At 37.6% G+C, this 21,055-nt stretch overlaps 1 protein-coding gene across 4 annotated transcripts; it reads right to left on the minus strand.

The window, feature by feature from the left end:
• Window positions 1-270: 270 nt before the first annotated feature.
• Window positions 271-20,804, minus strand: PACRGL (parkin coregulated like). 4 transcript variants are annotated; one of them, XM_045997542.1, is made up of 9 exons: window positions 20,776-20,804; window positions 16,191-16,258; window positions 15,916-16,070; window positions 12,776-12,843; window positions 10,898-10,988; window positions 8,434-8,568; window positions 7,875-7,982; window positions 3,734-3,814; window positions 271-967 (listed from the first exon to the last, which is right to left on the minus strand). In XM_045997542.1, the coding sequence occupies exons 2-9, from the start codon at window positions 16,240-16,242 to the stop codon at window positions 911-913; spliced, it is 747 nt and encodes a 248-aa protein (XP_045853498.1). In that variant the 5' UTR covers window positions 16,243-16,258; window positions 20,776-20,804; the 3' UTR covers window positions 271-910. The 4 variants fall into 4 exon arrangements, with proteins under 4 accessions (XP_045853498.1, XP_045853497.1, XP_045853496.1 ...); XM_045997541.1 differs by having other exon boundaries at window positions 20,683-20,801; XM_045997540.1 differs by having other exon boundaries at window positions 20,673-20,792.
• Between the last annotated feature and the right edge of the window lie 251 nt (window positions 20,805-21,055).

A 21,055-nucleotide genomic window follows, 5' to 3' on the forward strand; every position in this document is an offset into this window, starting at 1 on the left:
GTCTTATTCCTGTTTTCTCTTTCTCACTCTTATTCCTTTCTCTTGTAGAATGATGCAGGGTCAGCTCCTACAATGTCATCACTGAGAACTATGCCTATAAAGTAGGTCTTAAAAGACTTTTCAATTAAATTAATTGTTAAACTTAAGCAAACACAACAAAATCACTGGGTACATTTAAGAGTTTTAAGATTTTAATTTCTGAATATCTTCATGAAATGAGTATCTCCAGCATTTTCAGACTATGGGATACAAAAATAACATTTACTTAAATATAAACAACTCCTAAAGTTTAGATAGTTTTAAAGAGGTATAATAAATAACATACTTACAAGAGAATTTACACATTTAAAAAATGTCTTAAACTAAAATACTCTGGTATGAAATTTTTCCAAGTATCCTACACCATAAAATACATATTTACAGACAATAATTAATGGTGAATTCACAAATGTTTGTCCACTACTTTAAATTTCCGTTGCCTTGATAAGTATAAAACCCAAGAAATGACGAAATGTATAAAAATACGTACACAGCTAAAAAATGATTGTGAAAGGGATATTATAAATAAAAGGCACTAGAAAATAAATACAAACACATCTACTATAAACCCAACAATGGTTGTTCATACCAAACTGTAAAATATGAAAATCCAACCCCACAAAATTGTACTATTATAGAACTGTTTTTAATAGTTTTCCATCATTGACCATTCTATTTTTGTTGTTGATGAATAACTTTTACTATGATTCAGTGGAACTGTATACTCATCTTAATGTAGTAAATAATGAACAGTGGCTGTGATTGACAGAAGAATAAACGGAAGTAAATCTGAAAAGGTTCCAAAGGTACCCATGGTCAGCACTTAACACCTGTCACCAGGGAGTAACAATATTTTTGTGGACTCCCTTCTTCAACAGCATATGGAGCAATATGTTGGAATTTTAGACTTGATGATGATAAGGCTTTCCTGTCAACAGAAAAAAAATAGCTTCATTAGTATCACACAGGGTTCTCCTAATGGGTGTTCCATCTATAGGAGCATGCCTAAAAAAGTATCCAAAACTCAAAACAAAAAAATGGAATGGGAACAGAATGATGGAATGAGAAGTGGAACTTTTTTCTCAGTTAAGTAAAATATAGGTTGTCTCTTACCATTAAAAAATATATATATATTTAACTAAAGAAGTAGTTAGGAACCATACCACCAGTATTTGAATCCACCTTCTGCCAGTCACTTCACTGTCAAATCTGGGACTAATTATTTCTGAGCCTCAGTTTCTAGATCTTTAAAGGGTAATAACAAAATTTACCCCTGAGAGCTGCAGTGAGCATTCAGTGAGTTTAATGTCCAAAAAATACTCAACTGAGGGTCGCCTGCCTGGGTGGTACAGTCAGTTAAGCCTCTGCCTTCAGCTCAAGTCATGATCTCAGGGTCCTGGGATCAAGCCATCGTGAGGCTTCCCGCTCAGCACAGAGCCTGCTTGTCCCTCTCCCTCTGCCCCTTGCCACCACTCATTCTCTTTCTCTCTCTCAAATAAAGAAATAAAATCTATAAATAAATAAATAACACCCAATTGAGTCCCCGACATGTAGTAACTTCCCACATGTTCAATCAAGATTGTGATGTGTAGGGGCGCCTGGGTGGCTCAGTGGTTTAAGCCTCTGCCTTCGGCTCAGGTCATGATCTCAGGGTCCTGGGATCGAGCCCCGCATCGGGCTCTCGGTTCAGTGAGGAGCCTGTTTCTCCCTCTCTCTCTGCCTGCCTCTCTGACTACTTGTGACTTCTCTCTCCCTGTCAAATAAATAAAAAAATATTAAAAAAAAAAAAAAGATTGTGATGTGTAGAAGTATGGTGCCTACAATTTAGGATGAAAATTAAATCAAGGTAAGAGTGAAATGACTGCTACTTAAGGCAGGTAGCAAACAGATCAGTTGTAAGAAAATGAGACTGTGCCTGGGGTGGACTTTCCTGTCTCCCCAGAAGTTGAGTGTTTCCATCACTGGGGGACACACAAGCCCCAAGAAATGAGAAACTGCAATACTGAGAAGACTCTTTTAATGACTCATCTCTACTATTTAAAGAAAAAGAAAGATACGTAGATATTTTAAGATCTTAGTAGGGAAAGAATGACATTTATTAATTTCATGAAGGATTATAAAGTACCAAAAGCAAGCATGATGGTCATTAGGCCACCAGAAAGTGTGATCAATTATTGTATTAATGGTATCCTAACAGAAAATCTCTGATCAAATATAATTATTAATTAAAATCTCATGTAAGAATTTAGACAAACGAGAAAAAATCTAAAGGAATACACAATACTTAACTTCATAATTTTTTAAAATTCTGTATTAGCAGGATTCCAAACTAATGAGAATAAGTGGCAGTAACAGGAACTCCTTGTTAGCTACCTCTGTGGCCCTGGGCTGGTCATCTACATTCCTCTGTATTCCCCTTTCAAGTTTATTTACTTGAAAACTATTTCCTCCTCCGCATTCACCCTTGAAATCTAACGCTGGGCCAGTCCCTTTCCTCTTGCCCCATTCCACAGAATGTGTGAAAACCACCTAGGGAGAGTTTCAGATTGAAAGCTGTGCCATCAATATTTAGCATCTGTTTACTTGAATTTCACAGGGAAGGAAATGACAAATTATTTTGCTTTCCAATTCTCAGAAGTGCATTTGCAAGCAAAAAGAATTTCCTTTCTGCTGAGAGACACTGGATTGGCTAGGAGATGGTTTTGTAAATCTCAACAAGGTGTCTGAATGCTAATCCTCTACACACAACAAAGAAATCTAGGGACTAACTTCCTCCTCCTAAACTTTTTTCTAAGCATTCCTCATGAGAAGAATATAACCAATTTTAAGTCACTGGAATTGGTCAAATTAGGTAATTTAGACAAAGCTTAAACTAACACTTTTGCCATTTTAAAACTGTATATGATCACACAAATTTTCTTTATAATTCCTTTAGAAAGTACCTCCAATGAAACTAAGTTCTACAATGTTAAAATAATCACATGCAATGTTATCATTCAGATCTGATTAAATGTAATCTGCAAAACAAGGTAGGATCACTGCTTTACAGAAATACTTACAAGACTACATTATGTGAACACTTCTTTAAAAGATGAAAATTCAATTAACCTACTTATTTGACACCACGCAGAAAATAATGAGATTCCCTCCCTCCCATTCTTGCACATTCCTGCAAGTCAGAATACTCAGGAGTCATTCTTGCATGTGTATGTGTGTGCACACGCATGTTCCAGAACATGTGCACTTCCAGACATGGTATTGCAGCCATTTGGGGATCGCATTTCAATCCTTGAGATGGGAAAATTGTCAATTTTTTAGACAGAAAAGATGGCAAATGAAAGAAAAAAAAGTACATTCTTCAATGAACTCTCTATATTAATCTGTTTCTTCTCTGAACTTTCCTATGGTCTAAGCAAAAACATCCAAAAAAAAAAAAAAACCTGCAAATCTGCACCACGTGGAGCGCCGTTTAAGCACAAAGTGTACAGGCCCAGCATTTACACAGTCTGGTCTGGGTCCCAATGTTCAAAAACTATGATCCATGCAAGACAGAAACTCTGAGCTCTCATATGAAAATACTATGACTCCACATGATTACTTATGGCTGAAATAATACATTATATATAGCCAATTTTTTGTAGTGTAAACGTAAAAAAATATATATATATGACTTAAGGAATAATGTTTTACTTACATTTCCACCATGCTGTTCTAGCTTCTGTAATGCACTGGTGATTGGCTCTTTGAATTTCTTATCCCTCAGTCTCTTGGAAAGCTTTTAAAGTAAGATTGGGAGAATGAAATGATTTGAAAATCAACAATATTCACCACAGGCTTAAGTAAACTTCACTAACGAGTATGCTAACTAGAAATAAAACCACTGAGACTGTACTGTATAGAAGTACCCAAACACCATTTCATTTGTTTTAGACTCCAACACTTCTTTCAGAAAATATCTCGTTGAAATTTATACATAATAGACCAATTATATTTGTTAAAAGAGAATTCATATCATTTCAAATCATACGAATCCTATAAAATCCGCTACAGTATGGTATCCAAAGTGAGTTTTCTAGGGAACTGCATACTTTTCCATTTTGTATTTTGCAAGAGCATCTGGAAGACCATGATGGAAAGCTAAACCTCTTAAAACACATGTTTCCTACACTGTAAGAAAGGGAAAAGACAAAAAGAAGAGAGCATTCACATGAATGACTTTCTAACAGTTACAGTTAGGACATTCAGACTACAAACCACAAGACCACCTGTCCCTAGGCATGGCTTGAATGGGCTTCAGATAGAAAGGTGAAATTTTGACTGAAAAGGGAGAGCACAAGGTGAGGGAGGATAGAATCATAAGAACAAAGAGGAAAATACAGCAATTCAGATCATCAGGCACAACCTATAATAGTGTTCTCCCACCAAATGTCTGAATTACTCTACTCACCCAAAGACCTAAACATTTCAGCCTAGAGCAGGACTTGATCATGGCTCCACTTTCTGGGAATACAAATGAAGCCCATGCAAGAATTAGTCAGTGATCAAATACTTATAAGAGCCTGCCCTAGACTTGGTTTTTGGTTGTTCCTCTTCACATGGATGGAAGAAACCCAAGACTGCTTCCCATCACTGAGCACTGAGTTAGAAGCCCTTCTTCAATCAGGTCAATGAAGATGAGGGAGGGTCAGAATATTCCCCAAAAGATAAACATGTGAGAAAAGCAACTCTAAATGAGAGGACAGATAGCCCTGGGGATGGACAAGAAAAAGTACCTCTTGGGGTACCTCGGGGGCTTGGTCAATTGGGCTTCCAACTCTTGATCTCAGCTCAGGTCTTGATCTCAGGGTCATGAGTTCAAGCCCCTCACTGGGCTCCATGCCCAGAATGGATTAAAAAAAAATAAAAGAAGAAAAGAAGAGAAAAAGAAAAAAGTGCCCCTTGCAAAATTAGATCTTTGGTTTGCTTTCTGCGGAACCCACTGCCCAGGAGCAGTGGCTTATGGGCAGATCCATGAAGCACTACCTCCAGAATCATCTCATATCCTTACTAAAAAGTATAGATTCTAGGGTCCTATGCCATACTTACTTAACCAGAATCTCCGGGCAAAGGCCTAGGTTCTGCATTTTTATCAAGATTTATTTCCTCTTTCCCCCAGGGTCAGTCTGAACTGAAGCTAAGAAAGGATGTGACTTTTTTTTTTTTTTTTTTTTTTTTTAAAATTAATCAACTAATTAAATCATTCCAGGGTGCAAGTTTACCACGCTGGTAGCTTTTTTTTTTTTAATATTTTATTTATTTGACAGAGAGAGAGAAGTCACAAGTAGTCAGAGAGGCAGGCAGAGAGAGAGGGAGAAACAGGCTCCTCACTGAACCGAGAGCCCGATGCGGGGCTCGATCCCAGGACCCTGAGATCATGACCTGAGCCGAAGGCAGAGGCTTAAACCACTGAGCCACCCAGGCGCCCCGGATGTGACTTATTTTGCATATGAATAAAATGAGTTGTATATGGGCTCAGTAACTGGTTTTGAAATTCATTTTCTAGTCAAGGAAACCCTTCAAATAACATCTAATGCAGAGGTCTATAAACAAAAATAAATGTAAATCAAAATGGAGTCTTTCTGGCTAACAGGGGTTAAGTGAGGTGAGGAGGGAGACTAAAGCACTTCAATGGATTTGTCAGGGGTGCCTGTCTCTTGGCGGTGTGCGCTAACAGAGCAAGATTCAAACCCACATGGTCTATTTCGGAGGTTCTCTCCTCTATGGAATACCACAGGCATGTGAATGCCCGTGTCTTATCCAGACCTTCCCAGAGTGCTGACACTACAGAAGGTGAAAGGCCCCTTTAAGTCAGTCCAGTATAAGAAAAAGCAGGGTTCTGGGGAGGAATGTGAATGACCAAACATTAACGCTACTGCCCCAGAAAAATTAAAACAAATAAAGAAACTTACATAGTTCAGTTGTTAATCTGGCCTTTTTCTTTCTGCCCTGATGGGTGGGACTGGGAGACTATTTAGGAATATTTAGGAAGTGGAGGTTCTGGGCCTTGCTCAACTTCGAGTGCAGGGAAGGATCCAGTTTGATTCCTTTTCTTGTATATTACATTCCCTTCACCTCATTCCAACTTTCTCAGTGGATGTCCTTGGTCCTTGCTACTTATTTCTCCAAAAAAACCAGAAACCAATCTCCATAAGGACAGAGAGCATATTGGTTTTTGTTCAGCATTATAGTCTAAGTGCCTATAGCATAATAATTGGCACAAAATGGGAGCACAAAATGAGAGCAACAGATTTGTTAAACTATTGCTTGTCTGACTGGAGCAACCAATGACTCAAATAAAATGAGTCATTTTATTTGTGAGGGTGAAATTCCTGTGTTTATTCAGGGACAACCTGCTGATCTAAACATTATAAGCAAAAACCTGCCAGGATTTTCTTCCTTTGTTCCCAAGGCTTCCCACATATTAAAGTTTCAGAGTCCATTCCCACTGTGTCTTCTCCCTATCAAGCACCTGGTGCTGGTGGGAATTTATCTCCCACCATTCCTAGCCTCAGCACAGCAGTCCTGATAGATTCACTATATCCCTACTTTCTACAGGCTTGGCCAAATGTTCCTGGAGTGTATTAGTCTCTGTAGAGTAAGAAGTTAAACATACAGTTCTAGGATCTCTCAGATAAATGGGTCCAGGAAAAAAACAGTGGAACTATGATCAAAATACATGCCTCAACTCTGAACTACGAAAGATGAGCACAGAAATGCTGGCTGTGGGTTATTCCAGCAAGGACTTTTAATGGTTTATCAGTGTGTGCAGTAAAGGATTAACTCTGCCTAAAGAAAGGACTGGCTCTTGTCCCTGGCTCCTAGATGGAAACCCTAATAAGCCCTTGGTATGACCTGCCAGATCAGAGTATCTTTGTTTCCCCGGGGGCCTTGGGCCAGAGGAAATCAGCTCAACTTCTGGAGAGGCTGGAGACTAAGTCAGCCATGCACACAGCCAGTCATGCTGGCACAGCAGGACACTAACATGAACATGCATGCCTGGACGCAACACTGAGGTGAGTTTCTCAGGATGGCAATACTCCTGTGTGTTGCCACATATCCTTACTGGAAAAAGCCAGCACTGTCCACACAACTCTGTTGGGAGGAAGGACAAGTGGATGCTCCACACCTGGTCCCTCCTGGGCTCTGCTCTATGCACCTCCTTCCTTCACTGATTTTAACTGGTATTCCTTCACTGTAATAAACTGAAACACTAAATAACAGCTTTTCTGAGTCTCCAGAGTCCTTCTACCAACCTAAGGGTGGTCTTGGGCACTTGCTGAACTGTCCAGTATCCAAGTGTGCACTTGTCCTCAGGATTAAACTACACATAAGAGGAAAAAAAGTCTCATCCTGAATACTATTTACAGACTCACTAAAAAACTTATAGGGAAAAACAAAAATGAAAAACATGGCTGTGGAAATGCACAATCACAGGTATATATCCCTACAGGAGGGGGTATAAGCTGTCCTTATAATTCATGGCTAATCAACATGGGCATAATATCATTGTACTGTCCATTAATTTTTGTCCATTCAACTTTTGCTTACTTGTTCTTATAACCCTAAATTCTGCTCATGTAAGTGCTTTCCATTAAAAAAAATTAAAGAGAATACTGTACCTTCATAAAATATTTTATGAACTACTAGGTCTGATCTATATTTTTTTAAAGAATGATGGATTTTTTTTAAGATTTCTGAATCAGTTAATGATTAATCTGAAGCTACTGAATCATGACAAGATATAGACAGGGCATGATACACATTCACAACCACTCTCTCATCTTTTCAACACTTACACTTGTAAGCAGATGTTTCAGATGGTCATTTAGAGAAGGACCAACAACTACACTCAGCTGCACGAGAGCATTCAGTCCTCTTGCAAACACTTCATCATCCATGTGGACCTGTGGGGTTAGTTGGGACAGGAAAGGAAAGAGGAGAAAAGGAGAGTTAGAGAAAAAGAAAGGTCAAACCAAAAAAAGTAAGATTGAACATTCAAAAGCAGAAGATAAGCAACTAAACCCAGAACCAACCTTTAATGCCGTACCATTTAGAAAAATAAATAAATAAATTTCCAGCTTGACTGAAACACTAACTGAACCATATCGCAGCATGCAGCAAGACTGATGTGAGGTTTATTACTTTCTCTAATTACTCCAAATGTACCCTTCTGTCTTTCATATACCCTCTAAAGCCATCTTCAAATAAGTAATCATCTGTCCCTGAATAAGTATGGTCTAATTTTTCACATGCACCAAAATCATAGGTAAAGGACCAATGTGCATATAATGTAAAAGAAAAAAGACATAAAGAGGTCTAAATGTGCCACAGAAAGTCCAAAGGAATAGAAGATACCAGAGCTGCCTTTAGCACAGGAATCAGTCTTGGAAGCAAAGGTACAGCTTTCTCAGGAGCTCCTTGGACCAACAGCAATTCTCTAAAACCCTCCTTTGAAACAAAGGTGTATGGATGTTTAGTCTCCCTCAAACCCTGTCAAAGACAAAACACAAACAAGACACAAAACTGAATCCTCACTAGTCTAAATGAAAATAAAGTTTTATTATGGTTTTCCTAATCATGATTTATAATTTCAATAATTACAATTTCAATTAAACTCAGAAATTGTGGAACAAAGGACATACATGAGACAGGAAGAAAGGAAGAAAAATATTTTAAAAATCAAAGGAACAGGAAAAAGGAAAGGAAAGGAAAAGCAAAGGAAAAATAAAGGAAATAAGAAAGAGAAAGGAAGAAGGGAAGGAAAGGTAAATAAATAAAAGAAAAAAAGAAAAAGACACCCTCACTAAGACACTAAAAAACATTTTGTATATACTCCCAAACACTGCCTGAAAGCACAGCAACTCAGTCTAAATGCTGGTTTATAACCACCACTTTAGGGACATAATTATTGGGACTCCTGCCTTTACAGTGACTTTACAACTTGTTTAATGAGTTTATAAAATATTGTTTCCTTCATATTTAAATATTTTAATTAAGGTATTTTTAAATCATCATTTCCTAGGTTCAAAAACCAATGTAAGATATAAATGTCATTTTTTACTTTGGGATGTGAAATAAAAATATGAAAAAAACCTGTATAATTTCTTTCACCCTAAATGCATCAGCAACTACTAGATAGTACTCTTTTATGATTTAACCCATCACTCTGAGTCAAGACAGAAGGGCCATCCTGGCTTTCTGTAAAAACATCAAACAAAAAAGGCAATAGCAATACTCCCTCAGTTGGACTTATTGTCTGTGAATAAATATAACTAGCTGCAAGGTCATGCCTAAAAATAGTAATTTTCAACCAATTTGCCCTCTAGACCAAACTATCTGCTTCCAAACAGTGATCAAACATTTCCTTTCCTGGATGCTTTTGGAAGCTGTGCAGCCAAGCACACCAGCACCACTTTGCACCACAGGTTCTAGCATCTTAAGAGTGACCTGATCCCATTCATTTTAGAGATGAGGAATCAGGTCAAGAGATGAAGTGGATTTCCATAGTGGTGATCCTGTCAGTACTTCCCCATTATTAAATGAGTAGAGGGGAAGGCTAACAATCTACCCAACACAGAAATAAAGGCAATGGTGTTTGGAAAATAAGTATTTAAAGGACTGACTTTATGTGATCTCCACTAAACACAGGCTCCCTGTCGGGACTCTCCAAATTAAAGTACTCCCTTCCTGTTATGATTAGCTGGAGCACATTTTCAAAGGTGTCAGTATAGTACTGATTCATCTGAAGAACGGTTTGTTACCGTATACAAAAGGTTTAAAATTCTTAAAAGAACAAATGAAACACTGATACATTTTAAGTTTTTATTTTTTTAAAAAATTTTAAAGAAGATTTATTTATTCATTTGACAGACAGAGATCACAAGTAGGCAGGGAGGCAGGCAGACAGAGAGGGGAAAGCAGGCTCCCCGCCGAGCAGAGAGCCTGATGCGGGGCTTGATCCCAGGACCCTGGGATCATGACCTGAGCCCAAGGCAAAGGCTTTAACCCACGGAGCCAACCAGGTGCCCCACACTTCAAGTTTTTAATACCAAGTTTAAAAGACTTTGATCAAAACTTAATTTCGAAATAGGCTACCCATAAAAATACACCGCTATCATACCAAAACAATTTTGCAATAAATTAAAAAAAAAAAGACAACAAAAATGATCCTTAACTCTTAAAAAAGACCAGTATCTATAACTTAAATACAAGACAACAGATTAATTCATTTCTCAACTTCTGACTCTAACAAAAGGAATAAATTTTACCGAAGAGATTATTAATTCACCTCAAGCTAATACTTTGCCAACTTTTTCCTGATACAAAATGATCTCCATGATATTCTACTTAAAATGTACAGGTAGACAAAAGCCCAGAGACTTCTCCAAAAGGACGTTTAAGTAGTTAAAATCAGTTCCCTATGAAACATATGTTCACATTAAACATGACTGGTTGTATAGAAATAGATCACTCGTTATCTGATGCAGTTTAGGTTAAACCGTTGATGTTCTACTCTAATGATTAATTCCCTATGACCTTAAGTACTTTTATTTTTGGAATTAAGTATGAATATTTCATCCACTTATCTACAAAATCCTGTGTAGATTAAGTTGTTTATAAACGTGATTAATCAGTTTCTAATAAACATATATTGATCATAATTAATTCCTAAGGGACTGTGGTATTTTAATGACTACCACTTGACTCTTATTTCCAGAGCAAAGAATAAGATTTACTGATGCATTACAAAATAATAGTTAATACGATTTTTAAAGTTTTTTTTCCATAAACATTCAGGAGAAATGGAATATACATTTACCTCAGCTAAAGTAATAAGAAGAGGATCAAATGGAAGATTTTCAGGAGGACATTCCCACTGTAATCTGTGTTTCACTGAACCATGGACCAATCTAAAATAACAAACATCAGTGAACATAACATGGGCAACGTAATTATATCCTAAACAGTAACTATCTAACATATTCATACCCTTTCTATAACATAACCATAACTATCCTGTAACATGCAGGAATACCATAGCTTGAAATGACATTACAAAGACATCTTATGCAACAATGTCTATAATCCCACAAACTCCTACTCTTTCAGGAAAATTGTTTGATGGCAAAACTAAATTCCACATTTGTTAAGCCTACAGTTTCAGAACTCAAGCATGCTGCTGTCTGTGAGTCTTAATACAAATGCTTCAGTCGTAATTATAACAAAACAGATAACCTACAGATGTGCAAACAAAGAAGGGTGATAATGAGAAACAGTAACTTGTTTTATATGGAACAGTATTTTTCAGATATGGATCACTTAATCCTAATGATCTGTAGACAAGCCAGATTTTAGCCCTGCTAAACAAAAGAAAACTGAGGGCAGGAGGTTAAGTAGCCCACACCAGGTTACAAAGTGGTAGCCCCTTCAATTAGTCACTGCTGTTTTGTTTTGTTTTGTTTTAAACATTTACTGAGACATAACCAACATTCAACAGGGGCGCCTCTGTGGCTCAGTTGGTTAAGTGCCTGCCTCTGGCTCAGTCATGATCTTGGGGTCCTAGGATTGAGCCCCTTGTTAGGCTCCCTGCTTGCTTAATGGGGAGGCTGCTTATCCCTCTGCCTCTGCTTCCCCGAGTTGTGCTCACTCTCTCTTTCAAATAAATAAAATCTTTAAAAAAATAATAATAATAACCAACATTCAAAAAACTGCACAAGGTTATAAAGTATAAAATTTTATGTTTTGATGTGTGAATACATCAATGAGCTATCATAATTATGACAGTGAACTTACACATCACCCTCAAATGTTTCCCTTTTGTCGTTCTCAACTTCTTGACACGTTCTTTAGTGTTATTTTCTTCATATCAAGAGACCTCGGTAACATTTTTACTATTTTAGCAACCATAATTGTGTGGAGTGAGAAAGGGAGGTGTAAGAACCTTAAAATACAGTCTCAACTCAGAATGTAAATAAAAAAATACTAACAATAAAATGAAGAATGTGAGCTTATGCGTCCAAATCTGAAGATACCACTAAAAACTGTATTTCTTGAATTTCAGACTACAGAAGAATGTTGTGATTACTATTTTTACAATGAAAATAACATTTTCCATCATCTAGAACAGGCTAAAACTGGATATGCTTAGCAGAAATAAATGTTTCTTGGTAGTGAAATCTTAAAATGGTATCACTCTATTAGTAATTATATTGTTTTCTTTAAAACAGTTCTGATGTCTATCCCGAAAGGTAGCAAGAATTGTATCAAAAGTGAGAAAAAATACCTGTATGTACTCATTAAAAAATATAATTTCAATAATTTTTTTAAATTTTTGAAATATCATTTCAAAAAATAATGAAACAGTTTTGTTAAATTGTCAATTTTCAGTTTACAAACAAAATAGGACTATGTATTTGCAACTTGCCCAAGCCTATGAAGGCTTATATTGTTTCAGAAACTGGTTCATTCAATTTCTTAAATTATAGATCTATTGGTAATTCTATTTTGGAATTAAAATGATCTTCTTCAACAATATCCCACGATCTATACCAGTTCAACAGCCAAAGCCTGAATAAAGTACCTTTATTTCAACCTCCCTAGTAAATAAAGATTTCAATACATTTAAACTAAACACTGTTATTGATTTTACTCAATTATTTTGAATAATATGGTCAGTTATAACCTGTATTGATTTTACCTGCAAGGAATCCCTCCCTTAGAGTAAATGGCTGCAAATGCAGAAGGAGCTCGTGATTGTTCACCAAACTGAAATAAAAAATGAAAAGAATATGATAAATATACTATCACCTCCACGTTGTGATGATACCTAATCAACTTTAATCCTATTGAGGTCAGGGGCGAATGGACATCCGGACTTTCAACCCATGACACTGGTACCAAGTGCATCAATCTGCTCAGCAACAAAACCGAGGAAAATTATCAACCCTTCAGTACAGGAACCCCAGCCATGCGTTCTCTATTTCATTTATACCCCTAACTTGTTTTGGAAGGCTTGAAGGAAGCTGGAATTACATGTATAATAAATATAATACAAATAAATACTATTAAGAATGAACATCACAAATAAATATAGTAAAGGTAATACACTTTTCTATTATCTTCCACTGTGATCTTTCAAGGTGAGGGGTCCATGCAGAAGGAGAGGTAAGTATAGAAAAAGCAGATTTGTTTTCAGCCTCCAACACATCTCCTACTTGCCTCCAGGCAAATGTGGATATCCGGACAGTCAAAGAACCTGTAATTTCTCCAAACTCATTTTATGCTTCTCTAAAAAAGAAAGGCTTATGATGGACAGGTGTGATACAGCTGAAGATAGAACAAGGCTCTCACAAACATATGCCTGGATGTGTCTACTTAGATACAGAACTTCACAACTTTCTGTTTGTCTATGTATTACCTTAAGAATACATTAAGTCTGTATTTCCAAAGACCACGTAAGAAGCGACTGATCACAACAACTGAATAATCACAGCATACATAATTTCAACATAGTCGATCAGAGACACAAATAATTTAGGCACAAAAAATAAATATCACATGGTACTTGAACATAATCAAATGAAATACAGTTGTCTAAATTACAAAGTACAAATTCACTAACCTATTTTAAAGATGTAGCTAGCTAAAAAATCTTTAAAAATACATGCAGTAATTAAAAAATACATTTAAGGGCATAAGTTTAGAATTAACTTTTTCCTCTGGGAAAGCACATGTTTGAAGTTAAAACACACAGATGAAAATTTCATTAGCATATAATATTATAATAAGAGATTCATTTATAAACTTCAATCCACATTCTGCATAATTCGAAGAAATTCTAATATTTCATTCATCTAACTAAAATTCCTACTAAGAAAAATTTGTTTTAAAAACTGTTTTCGGAATGCCTGGGTGGCTCAGTGGGTTAAAGTCTCTGCTTCAGCTCAGGTCATGGTCCTGGGGTCCTGGGATCGGGCCCCGCATCGGGCTCTCTGCTTAGTGGGAAGCTTGCTTCCCACCCCCCTCCTGCCTCTCTGCCTACTTGTGATCTCTGTCAAATAAATAAATAAATTAAATCTTTAAAAAAAAAAAACACACAACATTTTCAAGTAATCATATTAAATAGGGAAAGCTGAAAAAATACTCTTCTAGTGGGGGAAAATTAAGACAACTTAAGGCTATAGATACTTTTTTTTAATTCTAGCAGCTATTAGCAAATGATCTTACTTTTTGATCCTATAGGTCATATAAATAATCCCTAAATTTCCAAAACACCCACCAAGACAAAATTTCTGATTGGAATTCTAAGCAATTCCTTTCCTTTTCTTTTTAACTCAGTTTAGATACAATCATAGTTTCATCTTCCAGGTCCAACATTATCAAAAAATTTTTTTACCAATGGCTTTGTTTTGTCAATTTTTACCCAATTTTACCAAAATCCCATTATCACAAAAAAACACTGTTGTCCCTTTTAATTTTTAACCATCTCACTACAGACCATATTTCAACTCTAAAATAATCAACCTTATTAAACACACCCCACTATACTCAGTTGAAAAAAATTTTTTAAACTTTTGATTCAAGTGAAATACTCAAAACTTACACACATTTAAGTGCATAAATTACAGGTATGCAGACCAGTGAATTCTCCAAAACACTGGTGTAACAACACTCAGGTGTAGAACACCTGAATGTTACCAGCATCCTAGAAAGCTCCTCAGTGCCTCTTCCCAATCCCTAACTACCTTTTTCCCCAGTGGTGAACTCTATCCTAACTTCTAACTGACTGACTTTGGATTGGTAGCTTGTACAGAGCTTAGACATTGTCTAGTATAATATACTGTCTTCTCCGGTCAAATCATTATTTCTCAAAATTTTCCTTCATTTTTAATAAGATTTAAAATTAGAGCTACTTATATTACTACTTTAAAAAGTTCTTCTTTAAAGACAGGAAGAAGATTCAAGTGTCACCATCAATTCTCTCAACTAAACACAGGAAAAAGAAGCAAGAACAAGAAGAGAGCAGGGCATTCTTCAGGAAATCAACTTGACACTGTGAAGATTACAGAAAGAAGGAAACACATATGCTTATAGTACTTTTCATTTGTAAAGTCAGACAATCTCCTTCTGCTCTTGGCCAGTTCACTGTATCCTTACTGTATTTTACCTGCCATCTAAGTCAGTGTCTCAGCCACTCTCCTAATCCCTTTTGAAGGCTGAAACCATGATCATCCTACCCTATACAAGGCTGGGCAGACACCACCTGGTTTTGTAGCACAGGTGTGCGTGCTTTTTGGATAATTCACTCATCCACACACTTATAATTATTCACTTTCATGTGCATAAATCTCATGTTTCTTAAATCTGATTAAATTGCTGTCAGAAGGCAAAGGAGGGATTTATATAGTTGGGATTTCTGGGGGAGCTAATTTATAGATCATAGCAAAATGGTCAGAGATGTTTATGTGACTTGAAGCAGGTAATTCATCCTATGTCAACTGAATACAAGTGTATTCATTGATGTTAGGAATTAACAGAACTAAAATAAAAATAAAGCTGATGAGCAATTTATTTTATATTCTAGTACACTCATCCATGAATATGACAGTATATACCATAACTGGTTATTCTCTACACCTTCTCATTTCCATACTCACATCATTATTTCCATTCTTCATCATGATTACTGTATGCCTTTTGTCACTAGCTTAAATGTAAGCAAAAAAAAAAAATTACAAACAAAAGGAACTTGGGACAGCATTCAGAATGGTTCAACAGTTTGCTAAATGTCTATTACTTTGAAAAATCTACTGAGTCAGGAATGTCTTTTGTACCTACCGGGTTAATGGTCTTAGGGTTAAGTTTATCACTTGGTCGAGGATGAACTTTTCTTGCAGTCTCTGGAGAACTGGTTGAAGATGAGGAGTTGCTTTGTTGAACTGTAGCCCTATGTTTTATTTGTATGCTTGATGATGTCCTTTGATCACAGCTACCTGGAAAAAACAGAAGATCAACAAAAAAAGAGGTGAAAGAGATAAAGCTCACTCTTAATCATCCGTTTAACAATGTCTATTAACAAATTCACTTTTCATTTAAAAAGCAATGTTCTGTACCTGCCTTTCTGTTTCTCAACTGTACAACTCCATGGCACTCTGATTTCTGCATTGCTTCCCTTTTATTCCTGCAGTCAAATGAGACTTGATTTCAGAATTTTTGGAATGAGGGATTCATTGAGAATGTAAGACCAACACAGAACAGAGTAGAAAATATAATAAAAGAGATACAAAAAGGGTATGACATGGAACAAAATACCAGAACGACTAATGAGAAAATATGAAATTATATGAATGTCAATAATAGCAAATGGAAAACAATCTGTAAGAAAACAAGATCTATAAGAATAAACTTTTTTTCCATTCATACTGTCAAAATACGCTTTTAGAAACTCAACTGCAAACTTCTGGCTATATTCAGAAAATATGGACTAGATATCTGAAAGGAGAAAGTGGTTGGCACATCCCCTAGTATCTCTATCTTCTCTGGCCTCTGTATTTCCAAAGTTCCAAACGCTAACATCAGCGTATCAAGTCCTGTTTTTCAAAGGACAAAATGAACTCTCCTACTCAGTACATTACAAGCTCCTTAAACCGAACATAATCAAAACTAAGGTTATCACACTGAAGTTATGGACCCCTTGCTAATTCAAGGTACCACCAATTTTCTGGTCCCTCATGATGAAAAACTTAAGATCTTCTTTCCCTATTATTTCCTTTCACTTCCCACACTCAACTCTATAGATGTGATCAATGTGGTGTGATAAGATAGAAGGAACTATTGGCTCAGATTGGGGTCTGTATCCTCATCTCTACCAATTATCAGGTTTATGAATTAAGGTAGATTATTTAATCTCCCTAAATCTCGGTTTCCAGACCTATTAAAAGGGGAGAATAATACAAACCTATAAAGGCTGTTACTGAGGAGTAAATAAGGTAATATATACTTTAAACAACAAAAAGTTGTTTAACCAGCCAGTGATGTTTCATTGCTCCCTCTTCCCCACTTTCCTCTTTTCTACTAACGGGAGGACTCTAGTTCGCAGTGATTATTTCCTGCCTAATCAGATTACTTCTACATTTTCATCTCTACCAAGGAACTCTCCGTCACATGCACCCAAATTCATATACCCAATTTGCTTTATGGTATTTCTAGGTCTAGTTCCAATCCCAAGCTGTACACAGCCTTTCCTGATCTTCTCTGTTTCTTGGCACTCTGTCCTGCACTGTTTCCTGCTTATTGCTACTTGATTACTCCATTCCCTCACTTGCATAGCACTCCAGGCATTCTTCCGCTAGAGCATTTCCCACTTTAAGCTTTTAATATTGTTATTAACTACACTGTAGGATCTTCCTTTAAGGAAACACAGGTGAAGTCTTCCTCCACTTCCAAATGACAGTTTTTCAAATATCTGGGGACAGACTCAACTCCTTAGCTTTCTCTTCTTCAGGTTAAACAATGATGCTTTTTCAAGTGATTCTTCATGAGATGATTTTCATCTACTTGACAAATTAGAAATCTTCACAAGGACGAAACTCCACATAATTCAGCCCCAAAATATTTCAAACATGATGTGACCACTTTGAAGTGCCTTGGAAGGATAAATTCAGTGTAGGATTGTTTCATACACAGAACAATTTTAAATTGCAATTTTCTTTTTTTTTTCCCATTTTATTGATTTTTTCAGCGTAACAGTATTCATTCTTTTTGCACAACACCCAGTGCTCCATGCAAAACGTGCCCTCCCCATTACCCACCACCTGTTCCCCCAACCTCCCACCCCTGACCCTTCAAAACCCTCAGGTTGCCCCAACCTCCCACCCCTGACCCTTCAAAACCCTCAGGTTGTTTTTCAGAGTCCATAGTCTCTTATGGTTCGCCTCCCCTCCCCAATGTCCATAGCCCGCTCCCCCTCTCCCAATCCCACCTCCCCCCAGCAACCCCCAGTTTGTTTTGTGAGATTAAGAGTCATTTATGGTTTGTCTCCCTCCCAATCAACTAGAGTGTATCATGCTTAGTGAAATAAGTCAATCGGAGAAAGACAACTATCATATGATCTCCCTGATATGAGGACATGGAGAAGCAACATGGGGGGGTAGGGGGATAGGAGAAGAATAAATAAATTGCAATTTTCTTGATTTAATAAAGTCACCTAATTTTTTCATCCTACTACTAGCAGATGACTTACTTCCCAATATCGCACTTCACATTCATTCCCAAGGCATTTTTCACAATTATAGTAATTAATGCCTCACTGAATTTTTCAGATACTACTCTAAGATAAGGTAAGGCAGGCTTTAAATATGTTGACCTAACACTGCACTTCAGTGAATAGTCAGAGAGAATCTACTATCGTATCAAGTTTCTGTTTTGAGAAGGTCCTGAAAGGAATAGTATGATCTAGAAATAAATAAATCTCTGTCTCTGCTTCTTCAACTCTGTAATTGGGGGTAATTAAATAACTACTTTTAATGTTGGACTAATAAATTTTTTTAAAGATTTTATTTATTTATTTGACAGACAAAGATCACAAGTAGGCAGAGAGGCAGGCAGAGAGAGAGGAGGAAGCAGGCTCCCTGCTGAGCAGAGAGCCAGATGCGGGGCTTGATCCCAGGACCCTGGGATCATGACCTGAGCCGAAGGCAGAGGCTTTAACCCACTGAGCCACCCAGGCATCCCGAAGACTAATAAATTAATATTCCTTTTGATCATAAAGTTTAATAACTGTCATAGCTGAAAAGAAGCACAAAGATCTTACCCAGAAATATAAGAAAAGCAGAGCTGGCCTCATCAAATCATGATGTATATTTTCCAACACTACCTATCAAACCTACAAAGGTTTTTGTTGGAACAAGAAACTTCTACCTTTCTTTATGTGAAAAAGATGTTCCTGAGAGGTACTAGTAGGAAGGTGTTGCATTGTATTTTGAATGAGCTCAAAAAGCCATGGAAACTCTTCATTTAAAAAACTTTTATAAAACATGCCAGAAAACTGAGCTTCCAAAGGTTTTATGCATACAGGACAGTTTTCATGTATAATACACTTACATAACTTCCAGCAATAACATCAAAACACACATACTCAATGCAAACATTTCTATGTCTACTTTCAAAACACTCTGTATTAGAGAGCTTCTTTCCAAAAAAACAAATATTTTTCACTTATTGTTAGAAGTATCACCCTTTACCTTACAAATTAAGCATTCTCAAAATATTAATACATTAAAAATAATGTCCACCTGGCAGGGGTGCCTAGGTCACTCAGTTAAGTATCCAACTCTTGATGTCTGCTCCAGGTCCTGAGATAGAGCCCCCAAGACTGGCTCCGTGCTCAACACAGAGTCTGATACAGATTCTATACCCCCCACCCCTCACATTCTCACTCTAAAATAAATAAATAAAGTATTTTTAAAAATATATCTGGGAGCATACCGCTGACAAGACTGGTACATGAGTTGTCTGTAGAAGAAAACTGCTTAATTTATCTTACACTTAACTCTCTTTGAGTGCTTTTCCATTAACACATGGAGGGTGGTGTAAAGAGGTAATAATGGAGAGAGGAAGTGAAAAGGTAAGAACTATTTTGTGCTACAAATACTATCAGTCACTGCTCATTCTTTTACAAAACAATACAAAGATTCTAAATAGGCACTAGAATCCACCTGACCCAAACATCTAAACGATGTCATAATATCAAAGAGCAAGCAGACCAAGCAGTATCCACAGTGGAACCCTTACTTTCCCTTAGTTTCCTTAGGTACTGCAGCCCATCTGCTCATCTGAAAGGGGCTGTGGATATCTGTGTCAATGATAGGAAAACATACTTTCGTTTCATTATTTTGGATAGGTCACATACCCTATTTCCTTCCCCATATGCACTTTCTTCCTGCACTACGCTCTGAGACCACTACACTACACGGCTTGCTAAATTATCAGGGGGCAGAAGCCATGTTTCTTCCTATTTTCTCATCTGTTGTTTAGAAAGTTCCCAAAGTGTAATAGGCACCCCACTAAAGAAGCCATGCTCCATCTCTAGAGCTCCTTCAAATTCTAAAGTGCAGCGACAAGCCCGGTATCCACCCATTTCAATTCCTTTTTACCATAAAGTAAACCCAAGGGGACAGCACTGAGTCTTAAAATCTGCTTTCCATTTTCCTACCCTCTTCCCTTCCAACACCATACATTTCCAAATATTTAAGAATAGTTCAAGGCCAGGCTGCTTCAAAGTTAAAAAATAAGCGACGTGTATTAGAGGGGGGAAAAAAAGAACAACAAAAAAGGGGCTTTTTTGTTTTGTTTTTAAGGAATAGGGGGAGGGAGTGGTGGTAGATGGCCGGTATTCCATTAAGGCCAACGAGGGCTTCTCTCCGCCAAAGCCAGACCACTAGAAAGGAAGGGTGCGCTCTCGAGGCTCAGCAGCTCCAAGGTCCTTGGCAACAGAGTCCGGCGGCCTTAGCAACAAGCCAGGGAGAAAGCCGGCTGGGCCGTCACAGCGCGGGCGGCACGGAGGAATTCCCGCAGCCCTGGCCCGGGACAACAACCTGTTCCTACCACGCCTCTCTCCCGCGGCGACCCGCACACCAGCCCCCACGCCGGGTGGGACTTTTGCTCAGCGCCCTCTCCCAATTTCCCCACTCCGGTCACCTGCGGCCGGGATTCGGGGGCAATGAGGCTTCGCGCGGTCCCCGGATCTGGCGGCGCCACGTAGTGACGTCAGACGCATGCCGCGTTCTCGAAGCCTCTGGCTGAGAGGCTGCAATGGCGCGGGGCTGAAGAGGGTTGCCCTGGCAACGAGGGCCGGGAGTTGAAAACGGTAGCTTCCAGCTAGCCAGGCGTTGTGTGGTGACAAAGGGGCACCTAGTGGAGGGTCTTTAGGAACTGATAAGAAGTCCGGGGAGCAGAGGAGGGCACAGACTCCGAGTTC

Source organism: Meles meles, chromosome 2 (genome assembly GCF_922984935.1).
Source record: "Meles meles chromosome 2, mMelMel3.1 paternal haplotype, whole genome shotgun sequence".
Lineage (NCBI taxonomy): Eukaryota > Metazoa > Chordata > Mammalia > Carnivora > Mustelidae > Meles > Meles meles.